General features: G+C 38.7%; 1 protein-coding gene, 1 long non-coding RNA gene and 1 pseudogene across 14 annotated transcripts in view; 1 reads left to right on the top strand and 2 right to left on the bottom strand.

The window, feature by feature from the left end:
- Window positions 1-26,214, bottom strand: part of CORIN (corin, serine peptidase) — a 257,422-nt gene that overhangs the window by 85,103 nt on the left and 146,105 nt on the right. For 11 of the 13 annotated variants that reach the window (XM_045056421.1, XM_019829551.3, XM_045056418.1 and 8 more), the window contains exons 6-7: window positions 12,672-12,785; window positions 1,199-1,306 (exon numbers count right to left, since the gene is read on the bottom strand). In XM_045056421.1, coding sequence (XP_044912356.1) covers window positions 1,199-1,306; window positions 12,672-12,785 — 222 coding nt within the window. The remainder of the gene's footprint in view (window positions 1-1,198; window positions 1,307-12,671; window positions 12,786-26,214) is intronic. The other 2 variants (XM_045056415.1, XM_045056416.1) reach the window with 2 other exon arrangements.
- LOC109499184 overlaps window positions 12,539-26,214 on the top strand; it is a 30,172-nt gene continuing 16,496 nt past the window's right edge. The window contains exon 1 of the long non-coding RNA XR_002156377.3: window positions 12,539-13,046. This is a non-coding gene — a long non-coding RNA (uncharacterized LOC109499184). The remainder of the gene's footprint in view (window positions 13,047-26,214) is intronic.
- LOC102900901 lies at window positions 20,857-22,873 on the bottom strand (annotated as a pseudogene).

The following is a 26,214-nucleotide window of genomic DNA, read 5'->3' as shown; positions in this document are numbered from 1 at the left end:
TGATGCTAAGCTTAGGCTTTTTATTAAACTATCTTAATATATAATTCATATTGGAAAAAAAACTCCTGGGTAAGAAATGCAGAATATTTATATTTTTTTCATGATCCTTTTTAGCCTAGGTTTAACCTCTTCCCTAAACTATACATTCCTGGAGAAAAAAAGAGAGGGAATTAAGTCAAGTTTCTTCTCACAGAGAGCAGACTCTGTGGGATTCCTTACCATGAGATGTGGAAAAGCCTTAATATAAGTCTCACTTAACAGATGTGTGTGGATTCGTGGATAACAGATTCAATAACGAGGAACAATTACGAGTATCCACTGAGAGAGTACCACTGTCGTTGACAGACTCATGGAGCAACCATGGGTCTGAAAGGTCATATTGCAGCAATAAAGTAAGGTATAGTATATGGAAGATGAAGTGCTGAGAAAAGAAGAAAGACACAACAGATGGGATACATGTGCAGAAACCAGAAGAAGCACCACGTGCTCAGCTTGCTAATAATGATGGGCAAGTGGGGCAAAGACTGGTCTAAGGGAAAGTTGTAATGATTACCGTTACAGAGGCGCAAAGTCACCCTAAGAGCACAAGCTTCATGATATCCTACTATCTTCAGAGGAATTATGTTGAGTGGTTAAGACCATTCTTTTTCACACAGTAACTATATTCCCTGGTCCTCTCCATTGACCTGTCCAACTACTCAAGCCCTCCACCCCATCCCCCACCTTCCCCCGCCCCCCCCCCCGGTTTCTCCAGTTATCTCACTGTAAAAGGAGGGTTTGGATTAGGTCATCTATAAGACCTTTCCCAACTATAAACTCTATGATGTACACACAACAATACATCTGTCTGTGAAGTTTTGCTCAAGAGCTCAAAATCTAAATATGGGCCACTGGCCCTAACCAGAGAAGAAATACAACACTTTCAAGGAGAAAATGTTAACGTATTAACAACCGTTACCCATCTTTCCACTCTACTTCTTAAGCACTTCGTTATTGTGACTTTAAGAAATATTACATTGACACATAAGACATGACTGAGACGAGTAATTGGAAAAAACCTCCTCTTTCTAAAAATAAGGAAACCAGCCATTTTGCAAGTTAATGTGCTAATCACGTGAACAAACAATGAGCTACGAATTCTGGACTATGCACGTCTGTCATTTTAAATGAAAACCTTCAGGGAAACAATACTACTTACCACAGTTCTGCTCCTCACTCAGGTCCCCACAGTCATCATATCCATCACACACAAGGCTATAATTAAGGCACTTGCCCGTGTGACAGTGAAACAAATCCTCACTGCAATCTGTATATAAGAGAAGCCGCTGATATGTCATCAGAGCAGAACAGGATGTTATAGGATATTCATTTAACAAAAGCATATCACGGGAGGGAAATCATAATGGTAACCAGGTCCACATCTACTGTTTTACCAGTGAGGAGACTGTGATGCAGAGACATCCAAGGTCTTGTTCAAGATCACTTACCAAGTTCCTGCAGAGCGAGGACTAGAACCTTCTGGCTCCCAAACCAATGCTTCTAACACTTTCTGAAAGTCTTTATCTGAGATCCACTTTATGTTACCTGAAAGCTCCTTTATAGTCAAATACGAGCACAGACACTCTCAACTCAACAAAGTTCCTAATGAAATTCATGTTCATGCAGAATGAATGATTTTTAATACAGGCTGAGTAGTTATTTCCTTAAAACATTTCCTTTAAAATGAAAGTCTAGGGGCACCTGGGTGGCACAGTTGGTGGGAGTGTCCAACTCTAGATTCAGCTCAGGTCATGATCTCATGGTTTGTCGGATCAAATTCCATGTCGGGCTCTACACTGACAGCACAGAGCCTGCTTGGGATTCTCTCTCTCTCTCTCTCTCTCTCTCTCTCTCTCTCTGCCTCTCCCCCACTTGCACTCTCTCTCTCTCTCAAAATAACTAAACTTTAAAAAATAAAATAAAATGAAAGTCTAGTTTTGTCCGTGATAAGCATGAACAGAATGGAGAGAAAAAGTTATTTAGATGATAAGGTTGTTATTTTCACACACACAATATCATTTAAGTCAACTCAGTGTTTCATAACATGACCCTCAAATAATCAGTACTGGGCTAGATTATGGTGACAAGATAAGATTAAGTGCTATGTAACCTCCAGAAGCTTAAAGTTTAATGTTGAAATAAGTAATATGGAAGGACTTGGACTTGGTCCTTGTACTAGATCTTGTACTTGGGTGAACCAGATACTTGGGCACCCTGGTTCTGCCATCTACTACTAGCTGTGAGAACTTGAATAACTGGAGTGGTTAAAGTCTATGAATCTGTAAACTGATTTATGAAACTAGGATAATATCAATTACTTAATAGGGTTTAAGGAAGAGATTAATAAATATGTGTAATGTAAATCAGTATGTGTAAGATATCAGTACAATTCAATGCAAAAATAATACTCTTCAACAAATGGTGTTGGGCCAATTGCAAAATTGAAGTCTAGCTTTTCCCTCAAACCGTATACAAAAACTGTCTCAAAGTGGATCACAGACTTCAATGTAAGAGCTAAAATCATGAAGTTTCTAGAAAAAAAAAAACAGGGAACAATCTTTTTGACCTTGGAAGAATTCTTAGGTATAACAACAAAAGCACAAGCCACTACAAAAATAATAATAACAAATGGACTTCATTAAAGGCTTGTGCTTCAAAAGATGCTACTAAGAAAATGAAAAGACAAACCACATACTGGAATAAGTAGTTGCAAGTCATGTATCAGATAAAGGACTTACATCCAGAATATATATAGAACTTCTAGATTCGATAATAAGACAACCCAATTTCAAATACATGAAAGAATTGAATAGAAAATCTTCACAAAAGACATACGAAGGAGACATAAAAGAAGTGCTTAATATAATTAGTCATTAGGGAAAGGCAAATTAAAACCACAATAAGCTACCATTACATATCCCCTAAGATGGTAATTAATAATAATAACAATAACAATAAACAGAAAATACCAAGTATTTGGCAAGGATTTTGAGAAACTGAAGCTCTCATATATACTTGCTGGGGATGTAAAATAATAATGCTACATTAGAAAGCAGTATGGCAGCTTTTCATAAAGTTAACTATAAACCTTATCATATGATTCATGATTTCCATCCTTAGAAATCTACCCAAGAAAAATGAAACATACATCCACACAAAGACTTGTATGCAAATGTCTGTGGCAGCATTATTTATAATAACCAAAGACTAGAAACCAAACGTTCACCAGCTGGTGAATGAATACTCAAAATATAGAATACTCAAATGATGAAATACTATCCAGCAATTAAAAATATCATACCATTGATACATGTGACAGTACAGATGAATCTCAAAACCATTATGCTAAATAAAAGAATTCAGATACAAAGACTACATATTGTATGACCCATTTATGAAATTCCCAGAAAAAGAAAACTTACAGAGACAGAGATCCGAGCAGTGGTTACCTGTGGCTGAAGGGGTGGGAATGGGGACTGACTACAAATAGGTGGGAGGGAAATCTGAGGGGAGATGAAGAAGTTCTAGAAGTGGATTGTGGTGGTGGTCACACAACTCCATAAATTTACTAAAAATCAATGGGATACCATATGGTATGGAAATTGTACCTCAATAAAGTTATAAAAATGTTTTAAATCAATATGTGTGAAGAAGCCTGCATTTAATAGAAATGAAATTTCTTAAAAGTATTTTCTCTTATTTAAAGTGAATTACGTTCAAAATACAGATTCTTTTTTTAAATTTGTTTAAATGTTTATTTATTTTTGAGAGAGAGAGAGAGAGAGAGAGAGACACACACAGAGTGTGAGTGGGAGAGGGGCAGAGAGAGAGGGAGACACAGATTTTGAAGCAGGCTCCAGGCTGAGCTGTCAGCACAGAGCCCTGAGCCGGGCTCAAACTCACGGACCATGACACCATGACCTGAGCTGAAGTCGGATGCTTAACCCACTGAGCCACCCAGGTGCCCCCAAAATACAGATTCTTAAAGCTGGAGAGGGATCATGGAAGACAGGATCTCAGTAGAGTGGATGGGATGAAAGTTTCAGCATGATTCAAGCAGAAGGAAAAGCAAGAACAAAGGGGACAGGTTTGAGGACAAGTCTACTTGGCTGATGAAGACCAAGAATCTAATTGTCTCCTAAATTCTACCTGATTGCTTCTCCTCAAGCATAAGTCTGCATCTCACACGACTGGCGATGAGTACCTCTTCACTGTAAACATCCCAGACTCTATAATAATTCCTTACCAAAATTCTTGGGCATGGATCAGTTAAACTGTTGACCACATACATCAAAATATTATACTTGTTACATGAATTATAAGTTTCTATTTCACGAAGCGTTCTTTGAAGAAGCTACTTACATACTTGTAGGGTCATATCGTTTAAAAAATGTAATGTTCCTTAGGGACCATCTATCTGTTCAGTGCCTACATTAAGAGGGTGCGTATGTGGACAACACACACACGTGTCTACATACATGCTCCCACTTCTACACACACAGAACTCTGGAAGTGCTTTTTATTTATTTCGCCCAGGCTGAATAAGTTTAATAACAAGGATGACCATCATAAAGGAAAATAATTAAAAAGAGGTCCCAGTTTCCACCTGACAGGACTATTTCCTCCCATTCAGCAGAGGGCGCTAAATCCCCACCCTGCACCCCACGCTGTATGTATGCTGGGTCAAGAAAGGTTACAAACTTTGATTCTCCTGCCCACTCTGCAAAGTTAGGGAATTTGTGCATCAAAATATATACATTTCCTTGGGAAATTTGAAAAAAATCTTTCTTATTATTGTTTTGTTTTTGTTTTTAATCTAAATTACTCTTGTAGCAGGTTTTGACTCAGTCAGTATGCTAGAATCAGCAATAACCAGGGGCCTCAATTTGACCATCGCACAAAAGTATTTGCATTCCCCAGAGGAGGGAGTGGGGTGGACGGGGTGACATATTTTAAACGATATGAGTTAATTTTCTTTTTTTTTAAGCAGTACATTTCACTTTTTTTTTTTTTTAATGGTAAGACTGGGGAATCAAATACTTCTTTTAGAATCTGATTAACCTTGGAACACGCCACAAATCTCCAATGATTCATGCATCCCTTCTGTGAGGCCCATTCTAAAAACGTTGCATATTAAAACACCTTGCTGTAGATATTTTTTTCAATTAATGCTGTCATTTATTAAATTGTTTCATAAAAATAAACATTTATTTCATAAATGGAGATGACTCAAGCATTTTTTTTAATTCCTCATTATTCACACAGGTGCAGATTGAACTTTCCACTGTTACCACTTCCTTGGTTAGAAGCCATTTTCAGAGGATAGATACAAAATGAGCTGCATTTGGAAAACAACTTGTTACCTCCCTGAGGTCTGCGTGATTAGTAAACACACAGAACCTTAACCAGAGGCGCTGCGCAGCCAGAAATGCATAGCAAACAGCAAAGATCACAGTGCCTCCTTTTATTGGAATAAATGTTTATTTGGACTGAAAAGAGATGCCAGCACCATTTAGGGCCAACAAATCAAAATTTTCAAAAGCTTCTTGCTATGATTTTCTTGCTCAATACAAGCATAACTTTACATAACCTAAGGTAGATGTTTTTCTAGATACAGATTTTTTTTTCTTTAATGAGTACCTGATACAAAATGTTACTTCTGCAGTTCTTCCATGTTGATATTTATTTCAGTTTGGCATCTTACTCTACTAACTTTCATCCCTCAAAATTATCATTAAATTAAAGGAGAAAACTAAGGAACAGAAAAGTTTTTATCAAGAGCTTCATTCACTTTTCTCAATCTCTACAAGTCTATGAACATAATTGTGTTGCCTCAATTCAAGATTCAAGTATGGATGCTCAATTTCCACCCAGAGGCGCCCTCATTTTGAGACAACCAGAGAGGTTAAATAGTTTGCCTGCAGTTGCCCAGCTCGTTACGGTTACCCAGGTTTCTTGACTCCTGGGGTTTCTGACTGTTTTTAGCTCTAAAGGAGGACTTCTCAATAGCAGTCCTATTGACAAATTGGGAGTGGGTAATTCTTTGATTGTGGGGACGATCCTGTGCATTGTAGGATGCTGACCAGCATCTCTGGCCTCTATCCACTAAATGCCAGTAGCACCTCCTCCAAACTCCATACTCGTGACAGTCAAATTTGTCTCCAAACATTGCAAAATGTCCCCTCAGAGGGGGGAGAGGGGGGCAAAACTGCCCTCTCTTGAGAATCACTGAACTAGATTTTCCAAACATCACCTGTGTCCAAGGCCTGGTTTCAATCCCATCTTTTCATCAGCTTTCTCACACTAATCTTACTCCTAATGAACTTGCCCTTGTCATCTAGTCATAGAACCTACGGCCCCTGCCTTTTTGTTTGCACCAGTCTTCTTTCCCTTTGTGACATCTCTTCTACTGTATTGCTCTAAAGTACCATATTCAATGATCTCCGTATTCATGTTATTCCTCTGATTAGACTCAAAGACTCCTGAAGAAAGAAACCGTGTCTTAACGGTCTTTATACCTCGTGGGTGCCTACAACATGCTTCGCACATGGCAGGAATTCAAGACTATTCAATACTCTTACTGATTTGTATAATCAGATTGCTACTAAACTGAAGCGAATTTTCCAGACATCTGAAGCTTCCTCCTTCAGTGTACAGAGTAATATTTTCCTTTTTATTATTTTGATGGAAACAGTTCTAATATGTACTTGCATCCCTGCCTTTTAGGAAACAGAATATGGTCAGTGTGGTCATTTTTGGTGATTCAGAAACATCATATGGAACACCAGTTTTTCTTTTGTGCTTCTTTTCTAAAATAGTTTCACGTGGTGCTGGTTTTAAAGTTGGGGTGGATGTTTTCATGTTTCTGTTTCCTCTTCAATGTACCCCCCTGACCTTTATGAGCTGCCTTCATGGCTTCCGGTGACCATCCTTTACACCTTGGAGGTGAGAGGTGGTGGGCAGAGGTGGAGGTGAGCTGGCGTGGGGAGCAAAGATGTGGTGAATAAAAACGCAATAACCACACTAGCAACCAGAAGTCCTATCACTCTTGAAAGGGTTATAGCATGCCAGACAGACAATGGGCTATGTGCTTTCTAGCCAAGGATTCGGCATTCTGCACAATAGTTCTAGAGATAGTTACTGTTAATGTTTCCATCTCACTGATGAGGGCACTGAGGCCCAGAGAGATTGAGTGACTTCCCCAAGTTCACAGAAGCAGGAAATGGCAAAGCAGAGAGAGGAACCCAGGCAGCCTGACTCCAGAACGTCCACCACGAGTAATCACTACACGTTGTGATCATTAGTGTAATTAATTATACTTAGAATAAGTAGTTAACACAGCATAATTAGCGTATAGTATAATTAGTATAGCTTAGAGTATAATTATACTAAAATATAAGTCAACCAATTTTACTCTAAATTCCGAGCAAATGATTTCCAAAGGTATTTGACAGTGATTGTAGGTGGCATAAAGTGTGTGGACTTTGTGGCCGCTATTTTCCTTGTGACAACCGTTTTTCTTGAAGCTTTCTTATTCATTTGCTAAGCACTAGTTATCTACCAGACACTGTTCTAGAGCTGGTTATACAATCAAAAGATTATAGAATGTGAGCAACAAAAGAGACACCAGACACCCTCTAGTCCAGTGGTTTCATATCTGGCTGTATATTAGAGTTACCCTGGAAGTTTTGCGAAGGTCTGCTGGGCTCCGCCTCCAGACCCACTGGATTAGGATCCCTGCAGGTGGGGCTTCTTGCAGTGCTAAAGTGCAGCCAGCCTCAGTGACAAAGAAACCCAGGAACAGAGAGGTAGGTAGCCTGCCTAAAGTCACAGAGTTAGAAATTTCTAAAAGAAAACTTTCCTTAATTTTTGAAAATATTTTCACTACCCCACTAAAATTATTCCAGGTGGTTGGAAGTCCATTCATTCTACAAATACTTAGGAAGAGACTGAAGGACATGACAAAATTAGTTAGTGGAGAAAGTCCGTAAGCAGTCCCAGATACCTGGCACGCCGGTGTAATAGACAATCATCACCCAAAGTATAATAGAGCATCCAAAATAAACATTTTCCTGTCATATAAGTGATCAGAATATAATTGTTCACCAAGTCTGAACTTACACGGACAAGAGCAAGTGAAAGGCAGCACAGTTTGGGAAAAACAACAATTAGATTTGGACCCATTCAAGGCTGGATTCAGACACATAGATCAATGGAACAGGATAGACAGCCCAGAAATAAACCCACGCTTGTATGGTCAATTACTCTACAACAAAGGAGGCAAGCATTTATAATGGAGAGACAGTCTCTTCAATAAATGGTATTGAGAACACTGGACAGCCACATGCAAAAGAATGAAACAGGACCACTTTCTTACACCATACACAAAAATGAACTCAAGATGGATGAAAGACCTAAATGTGAGACCTGAAACCGCAAAACTCCTAAAAGAAAATACCCGCAGTTATGCCTTGGACATCAGCCTTAGCAACACATTTATGGATAGGTCTCCCCAGGCAAAAGAAACAAAAGCAAAAATAAACTGTTGGGACGTCACCAAATAAAAAGCTTTTGCACAGTGAAGGAAACCATCAACAAAACAAAAAGGCAACCTATGGAATGGGAGAAGATATTTGCAAATGACATAGCCAATAAAGAGCTAGTATATAAAATATATAAAGAACTCATACAACTCCATACCAAAAACCCCAAATAATCTGAATAAAAATTGGGTAAAGGACCTGAAGAGACATTTTTCCAAAGAAGACATACAGATGGCCAACAGACACATAAGATGCCCCACATCACTCATCATCAGGGAAATGCAAATCAAAACCACATTGAGATATCACCTCACACCTGTCAGAATAGCTGGTTCCTAAAAGACAAGAAACAACAAGTGTTAGCGAAGACGTGGAGAAAAAGGAAACCTTGTGCCCTGTTGATGGGAATGTAAATTGGTTCAACTACTGTGGAAAACAGTATGGAGGTTCCTCAAAAAAATTACAAATAGGAATATCATATGATCCAGTAATTCTACTACTGGGTATTTACTCCTCCCAAAATGAAAACACTAATTCAAAAAGATATGTGCACCCCTATGCTTACCGCAGTATTATTTACAATAGCCAAGATGTGGAGGCAACCTAAGCGTCCATTGATAGATGAATGGATAAAAAAGATGTGGGGTGTGTGTGTGTGTGTGTGTATGTGTGTGTGTGTGTGTGTGTGTGTGTAATGGAATATTTGGGGCCATAAAAAAGAATGGGATCTTGCCATTTGTGACAACATGGGTAGACCTTGAGGGTATTATGCTAAGTGAAATAAGTCAGAGAAGGACAAATGTCATTATGGTTTCATGTATACATGGAATCTAGAACACAAACCAAAACAGAAACAGACTCATAAATACGAAGTAAAACCTGATGATTGCCAGAGGGGAGGGGACTGGAGGGATGGGTGAAATAAGGGAAGGGGATTAAGAGATACAAACTTCCAGTTATAAAATAAATCAGTCATGGGGATGAAAAGTACAACATAGGAAATGTGGTCAATAATATTGTAAGGTAACACATGGTGACTACACTTGTGATAAGCACTGAGTACCGTACAGAATTGTTGAATTACTATGTTGTACACCTAAAACTAATATGACATTTGTGTATCAACTACACTTCAATAAAAACAAACAAACAAATAGTAGAGAAGTAGAGAACCAGGTTCAAATCTAGCACTTTGAACAAGTGGCAAATTTGTTCATCACTGTCAACCTCAGCACTGCAGCTGGACAAAAAGGGATAATACCTCCTCTGCTAAAAATGCAATCACATCATGTAAATAAATGCTACCAGCATAGTTGATTAGCATAGAGGAGGAGTCCTCCTCCTCCTATACCTGCCAGCGCCCTGGGAACCGGCATATCTTTCTGCTCATTCATTAGGAATGCCCAGCAAAACCGTCTTCTCCCTTCAGGAGTATGCAGGCTGCATTCACGCTCTGATTTGCATCCATGCCCTATTTCAGACTTAGCACTCCTCCTTCACCACAGGGTGGTGGACAGCGGGAGGGTGGCACCCTCAGTGAACGCACTGAAATGCCACAAGCACTGAAGGTTAAAACTCAGAATCAAATGTCCTCGTGAGTCCGGAAACAATTACACGCAAAGGCTTTCAATGTCTAACTAAGCATTTTCATAGACAAATATTCTGAAGGGATGTATTTTATTTCCTCAACTGACCAAGCCACATGGGTTTTGAAGTATGCTCATGAGGAAAGCCCGTATCTTCCTTCATAAACTTTCAGTTCCTAGGACATTGCTATATACCTTATAGAATAGTAATACCTTCCTTGTTCAGTCACTGACTGGAAAATTCGCTCCTTCAAAATCCATTGCAACCAATGCAGCAGAAAGCTCTTACTGTTTTAAGTGCAGTGCTCACTGCAGTGAAGGAACAGAATGAGGGGCCAGTGTGAGCCCACACCGGGAGTAGAGGCACATGCAGAATTTTAATAATGCCCACATGGGCTGTATTGGGAGATAAGGAAAAGATTCCACCACGATTTCCATAATTTCCATAATTCTATTGAATCATTTTAAATTCCCTACTGTGGGTGCTCTATAAAATATTTCCTCCTAATTCTACAGCAGTACTCCCTAATGTAAGTATACATCCTGTGAAAGTGTTTTTCATGTAAAATCACATGCCACAGGCTTTTCTGAACAGGTCATTCCAGAATATAAAAACAAATGTCATAGTGAAAATATTTCCAAAATATCTGAAGTTCCATAGGATGCTAGATATTACACAAAATAAATAAAAGAATGCATGAAAAATAAATAAATAAAAGTAGGGGTATAAATGAACAAATAATTTTGAGAAAATACGAAGCTAAGCAAAATTAATAAGTATTTATTTATTTACTTATTTATTTAATGTTTATTATTTTTGAGAGAAAGAGAGAGACAGGAGCACAATCTGAGCTGTCAGCACAGAGCCCAACGCAGGGCTCGAAACCACGAACCGTGAGATCATGACTTGAGCCGAAGTCGGGCGCTCAACTAACTGAGCCACCCAGGCACCCCAGTAAGTCTTTTTTTTAACTGCATTTCTCAGAGCTTGCAATGTGTATGTGTTGCAACTCTCTAAAAAGTAGATTTGGCAGAATGTCTCAAATTTATTTTTTTTTCTCATGCAGTTTTCAAGACTGAGGAACTATGGAACATGAGTTAGGGAAACGCTGACCTGAAATATTATCATAATATACTGCCTTCAACACTTATGATAAATAAGCATCCTAATCCTTCAGAGAAACAAAAGGTGGTCCACCTGGCAAAGAGACCACAAGAACCTCTCAATTAAGGTCAACAGTGATGAGCTCTCATACAGCCTTGGCAACTCCTACAGGGAGTAAAACACAGCTTTTCCCGTGGTAACTTTTGCTGGTCGTATAACCATTAAAAAGCAATTAGAACACTACATATCGTTCTGCTTTGGATGCAAATCCTGCAATGTATTATTGAGATGAATTTTTCTTTTTCATCTGTTGCATAAGTGCAAAACAACTTGAAAGTTGGAGTGTGTGTGTGTGTGTGTGTGTGTGTGTATATATATATATGTATATATATATATGTAGGACCAGAATGTTTACGTCCTCTCAAAATGTGTATGTTAAAGCCTTAACCCCCAAATAACTGTATTTGGAGACAGAATCTGTAAGAAGGTGATAAAGCTTAGATGTGGCTACAAAAGTGGGGCCCTAATCTAAGTACCTTATAAGAGGATGAGGCACCAGAGCCCTCTCTCTCTCTCTCTCTCTCTCTCTCTCTCTCACCCTCTCCCATCTTCTCCCGGTCCCTCTCTGCCTCCAAAGAGGTCACGTGAGCACATAGGAAGCTGGAAGCTGCCTGTAAGCCAAGAGAACTGTCACCAGACACTGACCTTGGTTGGCCTTGATCTTAGACTCTCCAGCCTCCAGAACTGGGAGAGAATAAATTTCTCCTATTGAAACCATGAAGTCTGCAGTATTTTGAACGGCAGCCCAAGCAGACTACTACAATATTAGACAAGCCACCCAGCAATCGAGTCAAAACAAGCAATCAAATCAATAGCCAACAAACTGACGATGTTTATGGCTGAATCTATCAATGCATGGATTCAAAACAGTTAACACCATGGTCTCTCTCCAGGTTTCGAGAAAACCTAAACAAGAGGTTTTGCATCTGCTGGACCTGGAATGTTAAGCATCACAAGGGTGAAAATTTTCCCTATTAAAAACGTCCTTTTCCAAAAAGCTGACCTTTATAGCTCATTAAACTTTAAAAACAAAAACAAAATCCTCCCCCAAACAAAATAAACAAAAAAGCCTTCTTGCAATTTTGAGCACTTGAGGCAACACAACGCCCCAGTCCTTGAGCAGCTCCATTGCGGCCTCCAGCTCCTGCCCTGCTAAGGGCATGAGGCCTTTGAAAGGCTCGCAAACCCCGTACCCGTTGGCTCACTTTAGAAAGGCAAACTAGCAGTGGTCTACGCAAGGGCCGGTGGTCGGCAGGCTCTGACAATGCAATGGCTGTGGTCTGTAGGCGCCTGACTAGGACCCGGCCGCCCGCACAACCCCCAGGGCCCCGCGCCTACTGCAATGCTCCTCATCGCTCCAGTCGTTACAGTCGTTGTGGCCGTTGCACTGCAGCTTCCGGGGCACGCAGTACCCGCTGGCGCACAGAAAGCTCTCGCCCCCTCCGCACAGCGCTGAAATACAAGGGTGGGAACACAGCGTCAGAAGGGTTTTCCCATCGAAAGTGGGAGAAATGAAGAACAGAGGGAAAACCTTCCCTTGCTCTCCAACGGATTTGTGTCCACATTCCCTCACCGAGTTTCCTTTGGCCCTCTAGAACATGAATGGTGAAATTGCCTGGGAATAATACAAACAGTGTTTGCCTGAGAAACGCAGAAGAAAACTCAGCACTAGGCTTGCGGGGTGAGAGGTCTCCGTGTTCAGAGCACAAGAGGGTAGGTGTTCTTATCAATTGCACGATTTATGTGGGGAAAATACCAGATGTGAATATTTTTCTTAACTGCAAATTATTTAAAAATGAAGTGCTGTTAGTTGAACAAACATTAAAAAAAAAAAAGAAACAAACAAACAAACACACAAACAAACAAAAAACCCCAACCCTCTCCTTCTAAATTGCTGCACCAGGCATCGGACTTCAGCTCAGGTCATGACCTCAACGTTGGTGAGTTGAAGGCCCCCATGCGGCTCTGTGCTGACAGCTCAAAGCCTGGAGGCTGCTTGGGATTCTGTGTCTCCCTCTCTCTCTGCCCCTCTTCCACTCACGCTCCACCTTCCTTTCTCTCTCCCTCTCTCAAAAATAAACATTAAAAAAAATTAAAATGCTACCCAACGCTGCACAGTAAAGTTACAGTAAAAACAGTCCATCGTTGTGTGCTTGAACCAGGCCTAGAGACACCCTGATCTGTAGTGAAATATATTTACTTGCCTTAAAAGGATGTCAGTTGACTATATCAGAGTCTGTTTTGGCATAAGGAATGTGAAACATGACCTAAGGATTTTTTCATTCTTTTCTTCAGCATAGTTACATTTTAATATTTTTTGCTTAGTATTATGGTACTCTTTTTTTTAATCAATATTCAATTGCTTCAAAATTACAGTAGACAAGTGTAAGACAAAAAGCTAGAGAGATTTTTTTTTAAGGAAAATCATTAACAAAAGGCAAAATCAGTTCCTTTTCAAAATAAAATGGGTGTTAAAATAGACTTAAATACTTGGTAACGTGCATCAAATGCCTTTCAAATGTGCATGACCTTTCACCAAGCGCCTTATTTCTTGGACTTCATACAAAGGAAATCATTATAAATAAGTGCAAGTTTTTATTTTTAAGGCTATTTGTACAATCATGATTTATAATGAGGAAATGATAGAAAAGAACTATGCAATAGTAGGAGGCTGGTTAAATAAATTTTGTTACATTCATAATAAGAAATACTGTTAGAGCCATTGAAAAGTATACTGCCGAAAATACTCGATGTCTTAGGACAAAGTTCAAGATAATTTAAGTGGAAAAACACTGGTACAAAAAAAAATATAATTTGGCCTAGAAAGAAGTAAATCAATGGTTACTGTGATTATCCCCAGTATTGGGATTAAAAGCAATTTTTATTTTCTTCGTTTTATTTTCCTCTGTATTTTACAAATGTTCTTATAATGATGGTGTCTGTTTTTATTCAAGTATAATTGACACATAACGTTATATTAGTTTCAGGTGCACGGCATAATAATTCAATGTTTGTATGCACAGCCAAATGATCACTTCAGTCGTTCTAGTTACCATCCATCACCAGTGAAAGTTACAGATTTTTTTTCTTGTGATGGGAACTTTTTTTTTTTTTTTTTAATTTTTTTTTTCAACATTTATTTATTTTTGGGACAGAGAGAGACAGAGCGTGAACAGGGGAGGGGCAGAGAGAGAGGGAGACACAGAATCGGAAACAGGCTCCAGGCTCTGAGCCATCAGCCCAGAGCCCGACGTGGGGCTCGAACTCACGGACCGCGAGATCATGACCTGGCTGAAGTCGGACGCTTAACCAACTGCGCCACCCAGGCGCCCCTGTGATGGGAACTTTTAAGATTTACTCTCTTGGCAACTTACAAATATGCACCATAATGTTATTGACTACTGTATATTTCATCCCCATGACTTATTTATTTTGTAACTAAGTTTGTACCTCTTGACCCCCATTTGCTCCCATTTCATTCACACCCAACCTCCCTCCCCTCTAGAAACCATCATTCTGTTTCTGTATCTCCATGTTTTGTTTTGTCTTCTTTGTTCCTTTGTTTTGTTTTTTAGATTCCACACATAATTGAGATCATATGGTAGTTGTCTTTCTCTGTCCGACTTATTTCAGTTGGCATAGTACCTCCAAGGTCCACCCATCTTGTTACAAATGGCAAAATGTCATTCTTTTTTCTTTTGGCTGAGTAGTATTCCTTTGTGTGTGTGTATATCACATTTTCTTTATCCTTTCATCTATCAATAGAAACTTAGGCTGTTTACATATCTTGGCTTGTGTAAATAATGCTCAATGAATGTAGGGATGCATATATCTTTTCAATTTAATGTTTTCGTTTTCCTCAGATAAATATCCAGAAGTGGAATTACTACATCAGTGTGGTAGCTCTATTTTAATTTTTTGAGGAACCTCCATATTATTTTCCATAGTGGCTGCACCGATTTACATTTGCACCAACAGTGCATGAAGGTTCTCTTTTCTCCATATCCTTGTCAGCATTTGCTATTCCTTGTCTTTTTGATAATAACCATTCAAACAGCTGGGAAGCAATATCTCATGGTGCTTTGATTTGCATTTCCTTGATGATCAGTGGTGTTGAGCATCTTTTCATGTGCTTGTTGGCCAACTGTATGTCTTCTTTGGAAAAAATGTCTGTTCAGATCCTCTGCCCAATTTTTAAATCAGGTTGTGTTTTGTTGTTGTTTTGCTATAGAGTTGTATGAGTTCTTCATATATTTTGGATATTGATCCCTTATCAGTTACATCATTTGCAAATATCTTCTCCCATTAGTAGCTTGCCTTTCATTTTGTTGATGGTTTCCTTTGCTGTGCAGAAGGTTTTTAGTTCCAAGTAGTCCCAATTGTTTATTTTTGCTTTTGTTTTTGGAATTTGATTCGAATATTCATCACTAAGGCTGATGTCAAGGAGCTTGCCACCTATGTTTTCTCCTATAAATTTTATGGTTTCAGGTCTCACATTCAAGTCTTTAATCCATTTTGCGTTTATTTTTGTGTGTGGTGTAAGAGAGTAGTCCAGTTTCATTCTTGAGCATATGGCTGTCCAGTTTTCCCAACACCATTTTTTAAAGAGTGTGTCCTTTCCCCATTGTATATTCTTGTCTCCTTTGCTGTAAATTAATTGACCATATACGCACGGGTTTATTTCTGGACTCTCTATTCCTTTCCAAGGATCCATGTGTCTGTTTTTTATGCCTATACCGTACTGTTTTGATTACTATAGCTTTATAATCTAGTTTGAAACCAGGGAGCATTATACCTCCAGTTTCATTCTCTTTCTTCAAGATTGCTTTTGCTCTTCATGATCTTTTGTGGTTTATACAAATTTTAGGATTGTTTTATTTCTGTGAAAAATGTCATGGATTTTTGCATCTATGTTCATTAGAAATATTGGCCTATTGCTTTCCTTTGGTTTCTTCTCTTTTCTTCTCTTTTCTTTTCTTTTTCTTTTCTTCCTTTCTTATGATGTCCTAGTCTGGTTTTGGTTTCAGGATAATGCTGGCCTTATAAAATGAACTTTGAAGTGTCCTTTCTTCTTCAATTTTTTGGAGGAGTCTGAAAAGGATATATATAAAATCTTCAAATGTGTGGTAGAATTCACCAGTGAAGCCATCTGATCCTGGACTTCTGTTTGTTGTTGGTAGGTTTTTGAGTACTGATTAATCTCCTTACCAGTAATTGGTCTATTCAGCCTTTTTATTTCTTCATTATTCAATCTCGAAAGATTATATGTTTCTAGGAATTTATCCATTTCTTCTAGGTTATCCAATTTTCTGGCACAGAATTGTTCATAGTTTCTCAAGATGTTTTATATTTCTGTGGTATCAGTTGTAACTTCTCTTCTTCCATTTCTTATTTTATTTATTTGAGCCCTCTCTCTTTTTTTCTTGGTGAGCGTAAAGATTTTTAAATGTTGCTTATCTTTTCCAAGATCAAGCTCTTGGTTACAAGCTCAAGTTACTTAGTTACTATTATCTTTTCAGTCTCTATTTCATTTACTTCTGCTTTGATCTTTGTTATTTCCTTACTTCTACTAACTTTGAGCTTTGCTTCTTTGTCTTTTTCTCGTTCTTTAGGTATAAGGTTAGATTGCTATTTGGGATTTTTCTTGTTGCTTGTGGTAGGCCCACATTGCTATGAACCTCCCTCTTAGAAACAACTTTTATTGCATCTCAAAGATTTGTATTTCCATTTTTATTGTCTCAAGGTATTTTTTGATTTCTCCTTTGATCTTGTCATTGACTCATTGTATATTTATGTATATATTTATGTGGAGTTATTTAACCTCCACATATTTGTGACCTTTCCAGTTTTCTTCTTTGATTCCTAGTTTCATACTGTTGTGGTCAGAAAAGATGCTTGATATGATTTCGGTCTTCTTTAATTTATGAAGACCTGTTTTGGGGCCTAACATATAATCTATCTTGGAGAATGTTCCATGTGCATTTGAGAAGAATGTGTATTTTTTTGCTTTTGGATAAAATGTTCTGTAAATATCTATTAAGTCCATCAGGTCTAATATATCATTTAAGACCAATGTTTTTTTATTGATTTTTTTTGTCTAGATAATCTATCCATTGATGTAAATGGGGTATTAAAGGCCTCTACTATTTTGTATTCCTGTCAATTTTTCCCTTTAGGTCTGTTAATATTTGCTTTATATATTTAGGTACTCCTATGTTACATGCATAATATTTACAAAAATTATTATCCTCTCATTGGATCGACCCCTTTATCATTATATAATGCCCTTCTTTGCCTTTTATTACAGTGTTTGTTTTAAAGTCTATTTTGTTGCATATAAACATAGCTACCCCAGCTTTCTTTCGGGTTCTGTTTGCATGGAACATCTTTTTCCATCTCTTCACCTGCAGTCTTTGAGTGCCATTACATCTGAAGTGAGTCTCTTGTAGGTACAAAAAAATGGATTTTATTATAATTTTTTTTTTTTATCCAGCCACTCCATGTTTTTTGGTGGGAGAATTTAGTCAATTTACATTTATTTATTTTTTTTAAATCTTCAGTGATACTTTATTTTTTTTTAACTATAAATGATATATTTGGGGGTATTTTTAGTTATTTATAAATGTTAGCATGCCAGTAAAGAAAAGTTAGAGTAGTAGCAAAACTAAAAGGCAACCGACAGAATGGGAGAAGATATTTGCAAATGACATATCAGATAAAGGGTTAGTATCTAAAATCTAAGAACTTTGTTTGATAAAAGAACTTATCAAACTCAACACCCAAAAAACAAATAATCCCGTGAAGAAATGGGCAAAAGACATGAATAGACACTGCTCCAGAGAAGACCTCCAGATGGCCAACCGACACATGAAAAAATGCTCAACATCACTCATCATCAGGGAAATACAAATCAAAACCACCATGAGATACCACCTGACACCTGTCAGAATGGCTCACATTAACAACTCAGGCAACAACAGATGTTGGCGAGGACGCGGAGAAAGAGGATCTCTTTTGCATTATTGGTGGGAATGCAAGCTGGTGCAGCCACTCTGGAAAACCATATGGAGGTTCCTCAAAAAACTAAAAATAGAACTACCCTATGACCCAGCAATTGCACTACTAGGCATTTATCCAAGGGATACAGGTGTGCTGTTTCAAAGGGACACATGCACCCCCATGTTTATAGCAGCACTATCAACAATAGCCAAAGTATAGAAAGAGCCCAAATGTCCATTGATGGATGAATGGATAAAGAAGATGTGGTATATATATATATATATATACACACACATACACACACACACACACACACACACAATGGAGTATTACTCGGCAATCAAAAAGAATGAAATCTTGCCATTTGCAACTACGTGAATGGAACTGGAGGGTATTATGGTAAGTGAAATTAGTCAGAGAAAGACAAATATCATATGACTTCACTCATATGAGGACTTTAAGAGACAAAGCAGATGAACATAAGGGAAGGGAAACAAAAATAATATAAAAACAGGGAGGGGGACAAAACAGAAGAGACTCATAAACCAGAGAACAAACTGAGGGGTACTGGAAGGGTTGTGAGAGGGGGGATGGGCTAAATGGGTAAGGGACATTAAGGAATCTACTCCTGAAATCATTGTTGCACTATATACTGGCTAATTTGGATGTAAATTTAAAAAATAAAAAACAAAAAGTTACAGTAGTAATGTCATTCTTTAAAAAAAAACTATTTGGCAATAAGTTTGACCAATCATAAAGAAATTATATGATCAATTAACCCCTTCTGGAACTCTATCCAAAGGAATCCACAACCTTCAACTTGATTAACTGTTAAAGGTAAAATCATGCTATACCTTAAGTGTGCCATAAATTTAAAATGGTTTGATAATGACTGGCCCCAGGCTATTTCTTAAGCATCATCTCTGACCATACCTTCCCTGCCTCCTGCTTTCTGCCCTGACAATAATGAATTGGTTACTTGGGTTTTTTCAATGCATTGTGCTGTTTCTTTACACTTACTGTGTTTGTTCAAGCTGTACCTTTTGACTGAATTCTACCCACTTCCCCCAGAAAACCTTCCTTGTAGGCCCTCTGCATATTTTTGGCACAATCACAATAACTGTTAAGTATTATCCAATTAAGTTGAAGTATTAAACTCTTAAGTATTATCCAATTTCTGTCCCTATTCTCCCCACATAAAACACAAACAATAACTGAAGCAAATACCACTGAGACAGTATCTCAAAGTTGTCTGCTGTCTCATTCTCTCACTTGGACATTGTTGACGGTATTTCATCAAAGCTCTCTACTTGGCTTCTGACACTGCTGATCTTCTCCCACCTCCTCTCTTGGCTCCTCCTCCAATTCTCTAACTGGGTGCATTTCTTAAGGCTCAGTCCAATTGGTTATTTCTGTAGTGAATTAATATTACAGGTGAATCACCAAGAATAATTTGTAAGCTAGGATCCCAAATCCTCCAGGAGGTAAGATTGGTAGGAAAGGGGTCCTACAAAAGAAATGTAAAATTCGTCTAATCTTTATTTATTTTTGAGAGAGAGAGAAAGAGCGTGAACAGGGGAGGAACAGAGAGAGAAGGAGACACAGACTCTAAAGCAGGCTCCAGGCTCTGAGCTGTCAGCGCAGAGCCTGACGTGGGGCTCGAACCCACGAGCTGAGAGATCATGACCTGAGCCGAAGTTGGATGCTTAACCAACCGAGCCACCCAGGAGCCCCATGTTAGACAGTATTTTTAAAAGATTCTCTTTTCTCATTACCAAAGTAACATGCTCAGCATAAATTAGAAATATACATGTATACGAGCATTCAAAAGAAAAACCTTCCATCATACCACCCAGAGAAAATCCCAGTTAAAATGGATTACTTTTCCTTCAGGATTTCTTACATACCTCCTATGTCAGTCTTATCATCCATGCTGATTAAGAAGTAGTTAAGAACACAGACTCTGGAGCCAGACTGCCTGAGTTTGTGTCCTAACTCCATCACTTCCTAACTATGTGGCCTTGGGCAAACTCTTTAACCTCTGTTTCAGTTTCTTCATCTGTAAAATGGGGATAATAATAACTATATTCTTGTTTATAAAGAATTGAAAATATTTATAACATACTTAAGAGAGTGCCTGGCACAAAATTAATATTATATAATTACTGGTATTATTTTGAAAGCTAACCATTTTTATATATTACTAATAAAATTACAGGTGAGTTACCTAAAAGCAATAAAATAATAGTTATGAATAATGCTCATGTATATTAAGAAAAAAAAACTCCCTCTGATTTTGAAATTTAGGTGAGAGATTAGTAATCTAGAAACAGGAACATACAGACAGACCTTATCAACCTCTAGAGGCTACTACCTAGAAATCAGTGCTCCAATCTGAAGTTTTTTAAAAGTATGTTTTCACTTTTATTTTTTTAATATTTATTTTTGAGAAAGAGAGAGCACTAGTGGGGGAGACACAGAGAGAGGGGGAGAGAGAACCCCAAGCAGGCTCTGTGCTGTCAGCCCAGAGCCCCATAAAGGGCTCAATCCCAGAAACCAGGAGATCATGACATGAGTTGGTTGAGTCAGACGCTCAACCAACTAAGCCACCCAGGGGCCCCTAAAAGTATGTTTTTAAACTGGTTAAGGGCAGAAAGATCTAGAATGACACATTGCACCTTTAATTAAGCTAAGGAGACAATTACTTGAGCTACTTACCAAGAATGTTAAGTAAACAGATTTTAGTTGATCTTTCCTGGAGTTTATAATGAATATTTACTTTACATTGTATATTCTTAGTTCATCTTTTATGATAAATATTTGTTCTTTAATGGTAGTTACGTCATGGTTTTCACCATATGAGCTACAGAACATTTGATGAAGCAGATTTAGAAACCAGAAATAAGTACATTCTAAGACATTCTTCCAGAAGGATACCAACTCCGTTGATTCTCGTTATGCATTCACATTGGGAACCAATCAGTTTGTCGATTTTGTCATCCTGTTGTTCCTGTGTGCTGTGCACCACATGAAGCGGGTCCCTGTCTGTTTCTGACAGGATAATATTAATCTTATTTTCCTAAGGGAGCACCCAGCATATCTTGAAGATCAGAAAGAAAGCTTCACTCGATGTTGCTGTGTTGACACAGGATGACATTTATTCCTTGGGGTGCAGCATACAGAGCATCACGACGGGACATCTCACTTGTGAGGGAAAGGTCGGCCACTGCCAACCTGCAGCACAGTGCTCCTAGAACCAGTGCACAGGGTCACAGCTTTGACTGGAGACACCAAGGTCCTTCTTACCTCAAGAGCAAGGCGACCATGAGATAGTTTAAAGTGACTTTTGATTCACACAATCATGGCTGCCAAGGAAACAGACACATCCACCGTGCACAACTGTCCCATTCCAGCATGTGGGAGCTGAGGCTTCCCCAGTGACAGAATTTCAGTCTTCGGATAAAATGTCTGCTCTTAGAAAGAACAGCCACCACCTGCATCAAATCCCCCTGACTACAATTCAGACTAATCCACGTTTGTTCTTCATCACCAGTCCTAGTAGAAGAAGTGACAGAAACACGCACAATTCCTTTCACTGCAGAAATGACTTTGGCCGGTCCGTGGGTGCAGTTAACACCGAATTCTACCCTGTACATTCCCCTCGTGGGGTAGTTGGGAGCTTTGGATGGATGTATGGGCCTGGAGGTGCAAACTCCAAGCCCTTAAGCCAACTGGCTGCTGACTTCTTGAGGCGTGGCATCCTGGGCTGTGTGAGGAGAATAAATATGGACGGTTTCCCAGAGCCAGGAGCACCAGGCACTCCTTCCAGGTTTTCCAGGTTATGTGCTTCAAGGGTCAGAAAATAGGCAGATGGTAGGAGAGAGTGAGACTTGCCTTCTTTTGCAGCGCCTCCTGCATCACTTCCGCAGTCAAGTTATTGGTAAGGAAGAGTGTGTTCACAGTGTGTTGTGGGATTGGTTCCACCATAATCCAAATTGTCCCAACTTTCAGCAAGTGAGAGGGATGCAAAGTTATTCAAGGAGGAAAGCAGAGCCTTCAAATCCATGAAGGAATGGGGATTTGCAGATCAGGGAACGGACAAGCCGGACTATTGTGGGAATGAGGTGTACACGAGATGATAACATACAGAGATCAGGGGACACGGAGTCCCTCTCATTTCAGTCCCACGTCAGACCTTTTCCAGGACAATGAAGAGACCAGGCATGGCCAGAAGCTCCTGAGTCAGGACCCCTGCCCTACTCATGCCCTATGCTCTTGTGGGACAAACCAGTTTTCTGCCCCATCTCCTCCTCTGCCTCCTTTCGCAGCAGCACCTCCCACAGCCACCACAACGTGCGTGCGTCCTAGTCCATTTACATTTAAAGTAATTATTAGGTAGGTACTTAACTGCCATTCAGTTCATTGCCTCCTGGCTGCTTTCTAGTTCTTTGTTCCTTCTTCTCTTGCTCTCTTCCCTTATGGTTTGATGAGTTTGTTTTTTGGGGTTTTTTTTTAGATATGGACTTTTTTTTTTTTGAAATAAGGTCTTTTATTTGTTTTTTAAAGATCTTTTTATTCAATTTATTTAAACGAATACAGACAAAAACCAATATTTACCCATTTCTTCCACCTCCCCCTAGACTCTGCCTCTTGCAAACACCAATCTGTTCTCTGTGTCCATCAGTTTGGTGCTTTGTTTTGCTTTTGTTTGTTTTTAAGATTCCACCTATAAGAGGGATCATGTGGTATTTGTCTTTCTTTGACTTTTCCCTTGGCATAATGCCTTTGAGGTCCATATATGTTGTCACAAATAGTAAAATTTCCTTTTTTTATGGTTCTTTTTTAATGGTTCAGTAATATTCCATTATGTGTATACACACACACACACACACACACACACATATGTATATACCATTCATCCATTGATGGACACTTTGGTTGTTTCCATATCTTGACTATTATAAACAATGCTGCAATGAATGTGGGAATGCATATATAATTTTTTTTTCAACATTTATTTATTTTTGGGACAGAGAGAGACAGAGCATGAACGGGGGAGGGGCAGAGAAAGAGGGAGACACAGAATCAGAAACAGGCTCCAGGCTCTGAGCCATCAGCCCACAGCCTGACGCGGGGCTCGAACTCACGGACTGCAAGATCGTGACCTGGCTGAAGTCGGACGCTTAACCGACTGCGCCACCCAGGCGCCCCGTAATTTTGAATTAGTGTTTCCCTTTTCTTCAGATAAATTCCCAGAACTGGAATTACTAGACCACATGGTAGTTCTACTTTTAATTTTTTGAGGAAAGTCCATTCTGTTTTCCATAGTGGTTGAGGCACCAATTCCACTTCTACTCACAGTGTACAAGGTTCTCTTTTTGCCACACCCTCACCAACAGTTGTTGTCTTTCTTTTTTATTTCTTGTCTTTTTGATAATAGCCATTCTGACAGAGGTGGGGTGGTATCTCATTGTGCTTTCGATTTGCATTTCCCTGATTGTCAGTGATGTTGAGCATCGTTTCAGTTACCTTTTGGCCATCTGCATGTCTTTGGAAAAATGTCTATTCAGATCTTCTACCCATTTTAATTAATTATTTAATTAATTATTATTTTAATTCCAGTATAGTTTACATGTGGTTAATTATTTTATATGTATTAATTATTTGTATTAATTAATTATATTACTTTCAGATATAATATAATGATTCAACAATTCTGTACATTACTCAGTGCTCATCATGGTAAGTATACTCTTACTCCCCATTGCCTATTTCACCCATCCTCCCACCCGCCTCCACTCTGGCAACCACCAATTTAGTCCTCATATTTCAGAGTCTGGTTTTTTGTTTCTTCTTTTCTTTGTTCATTTGTTTTGTTTCTTAATTTCCACATATAAATGAACGCATATGGTATCTGTCTTTGTCTGACTTATTTCACTTAGCATTATACTCTGTAGATCCATCCAAGTTGTTGCAAACGGCAAGATTTCATTCTTTATTATGGCTGAGTAATATTCAATTGTGTATGTATATACTTCATCTTTTGTATCCATTCATCTGCTGATGGACACTTCGGTTGCTTCCATATCTTGGTTTTTACAACTAATGCTGCAGTAAACATAAGGGTGCATATATCTAGCCTGCCAAGAACTGTCTCTCCAATAGTTACAATCTTGTGGTGCCCAGAAATACCGCCACCCCCTCACTACCAGAGCCAGGTGATTAAGGAGCATCCCCTATGTGGACTATGTGCACCTGCTGGCTTTAGCAACGCAGTGGGAAAGTGCAGGACGGGATCGTGCCCACTTCCTTTCACGGGACTAAGAGCTTTGGGCTGGGGCATACCACTGGCTTTCATGATGTCTGACTTTTTTAATCAGAAAAGAAAAAAGCTGAGTTTTTCACGAGTTTTCAATTCAGAGTAACAGTAAATAAACGCAACCCTTGAAAACTTCTGTCTCTCTTTGTCTCTGTCCCTCCACAAAAGATAGTGTGATCATTCGTGTGGTCAGTTGCCTGCTTGCTGTCACTGCTCCCAGAAGGGTATATTCCTTGATGAGATGAGCTTTGTTGACTAACTAAAGAGAACTAGGAAATAACAGAATATTTTAACTCAGAATTAGAAATGCAGAAAAGTATCTCTTAAGAGAGTGGCTGGCACTCAGAAGTTTCTTAGTTAATATATGATGAGAAAAAGTCACCTCAATCTCAATGAAGCACAGTATATTACCAAAAAAGCAAAGAAAAAAATGCAATTACTTAATTATTTTCCAATGGTATCAAGGAAATCAGAATTTTGATTTGCTGAACATTAATTACCATTTGATTGATTTAAGTTTCTTATGATATTACTTCACATGTAATCGTCAAAAGATCAGCAACAAATGTCTGGTTTTCCTTTACATGCTACCATTTCAGTATCAATACAAATTACATCTACGGACCTCAACTACTAAAATATGAAACATGTTTATATTTTGAATAGTCTTAGAGGACTCAGCACGGGACTGCGTTCCTATACCTACAAACACAGACTTCTAAAAGGTACACAGGAAACCAGATATAAAAGGAGAACCCAAAACACTAAGATTTTACTGGCCGGTCTATACAATATCCTCTCTCTAGGGTTAAGAGAACATTTTCAAGGCATAAGTGTTTATCCTATTGTTGGGATTGTTTCTGTGTTATATTAGAGACTGCAGAAATTCCATCTGTCTGCATTTCAGCAGCTGCAATGTTTCAGAAGAATTATTGCATTCCCCACCTTAGGGCTCCGATGATTCCTCCAGAAATGTAGCTAAAAGTTCACCCGTAAATAGCTCCTAACATCTAGATTTCATCGTTAAGACCCTAAATATTTTACTCCAGTAAAGCCATCTCTTGTGTATGGTTATATCAAATCTGGATCAAATTTAAAACATAGCATTGCTTGCATTGTTTTGATTATTGATATCCCCCTGTCTTGGCTGATTCAGCAGACACTGACTTCTTTTGTGTGGTTCCACAGTGGGAGGTGTGACTGCCCTTGGTTTTACATTGTAAGTTGTTTGTTTATTCTTATTCTTTCTTTAGAAGTTCGTAGTTTCATTAATCAATACTATTTTTGTAAACTCAGAATAACTTTTGTTTATTTTCTGTTTGATTTCTCCTTAACTTGTATTCAGCACTTCCACTTCTGGTGTGTAAAACTGTTCAACTAGCAAAGTACTTCAAACACATCTTCTTTGGAATTTCCAAGCAGCCGCATAAAGTAGACAGGCAGGCATTCTATTCACCTTCCTTAGGGGAAACGGTGATTTACAAATACAGAAATTGGAGTGTCATGTGGTTAAGACAACAATTGCCCAAAGTCATATAGCCAGGTAGACACAGAATCATGAGG

This window comes from Felis catus, chromosome B1 (genome assembly GCF_018350175.1).
Source record: "Felis catus isolate Fca126 chromosome B1, F.catus_Fca126_mat1.0, whole genome shotgun sequence".
Classification (NCBI taxonomy): Eukaryota; Metazoa; Chordata; class Mammalia; order Carnivora; family Felidae; genus Felis; species Felis catus.
The sequence above is the reverse complement of the archived record's forward strand: the minus strand, read 5'-3'. Positions and strand labels throughout refer to the sequence as shown.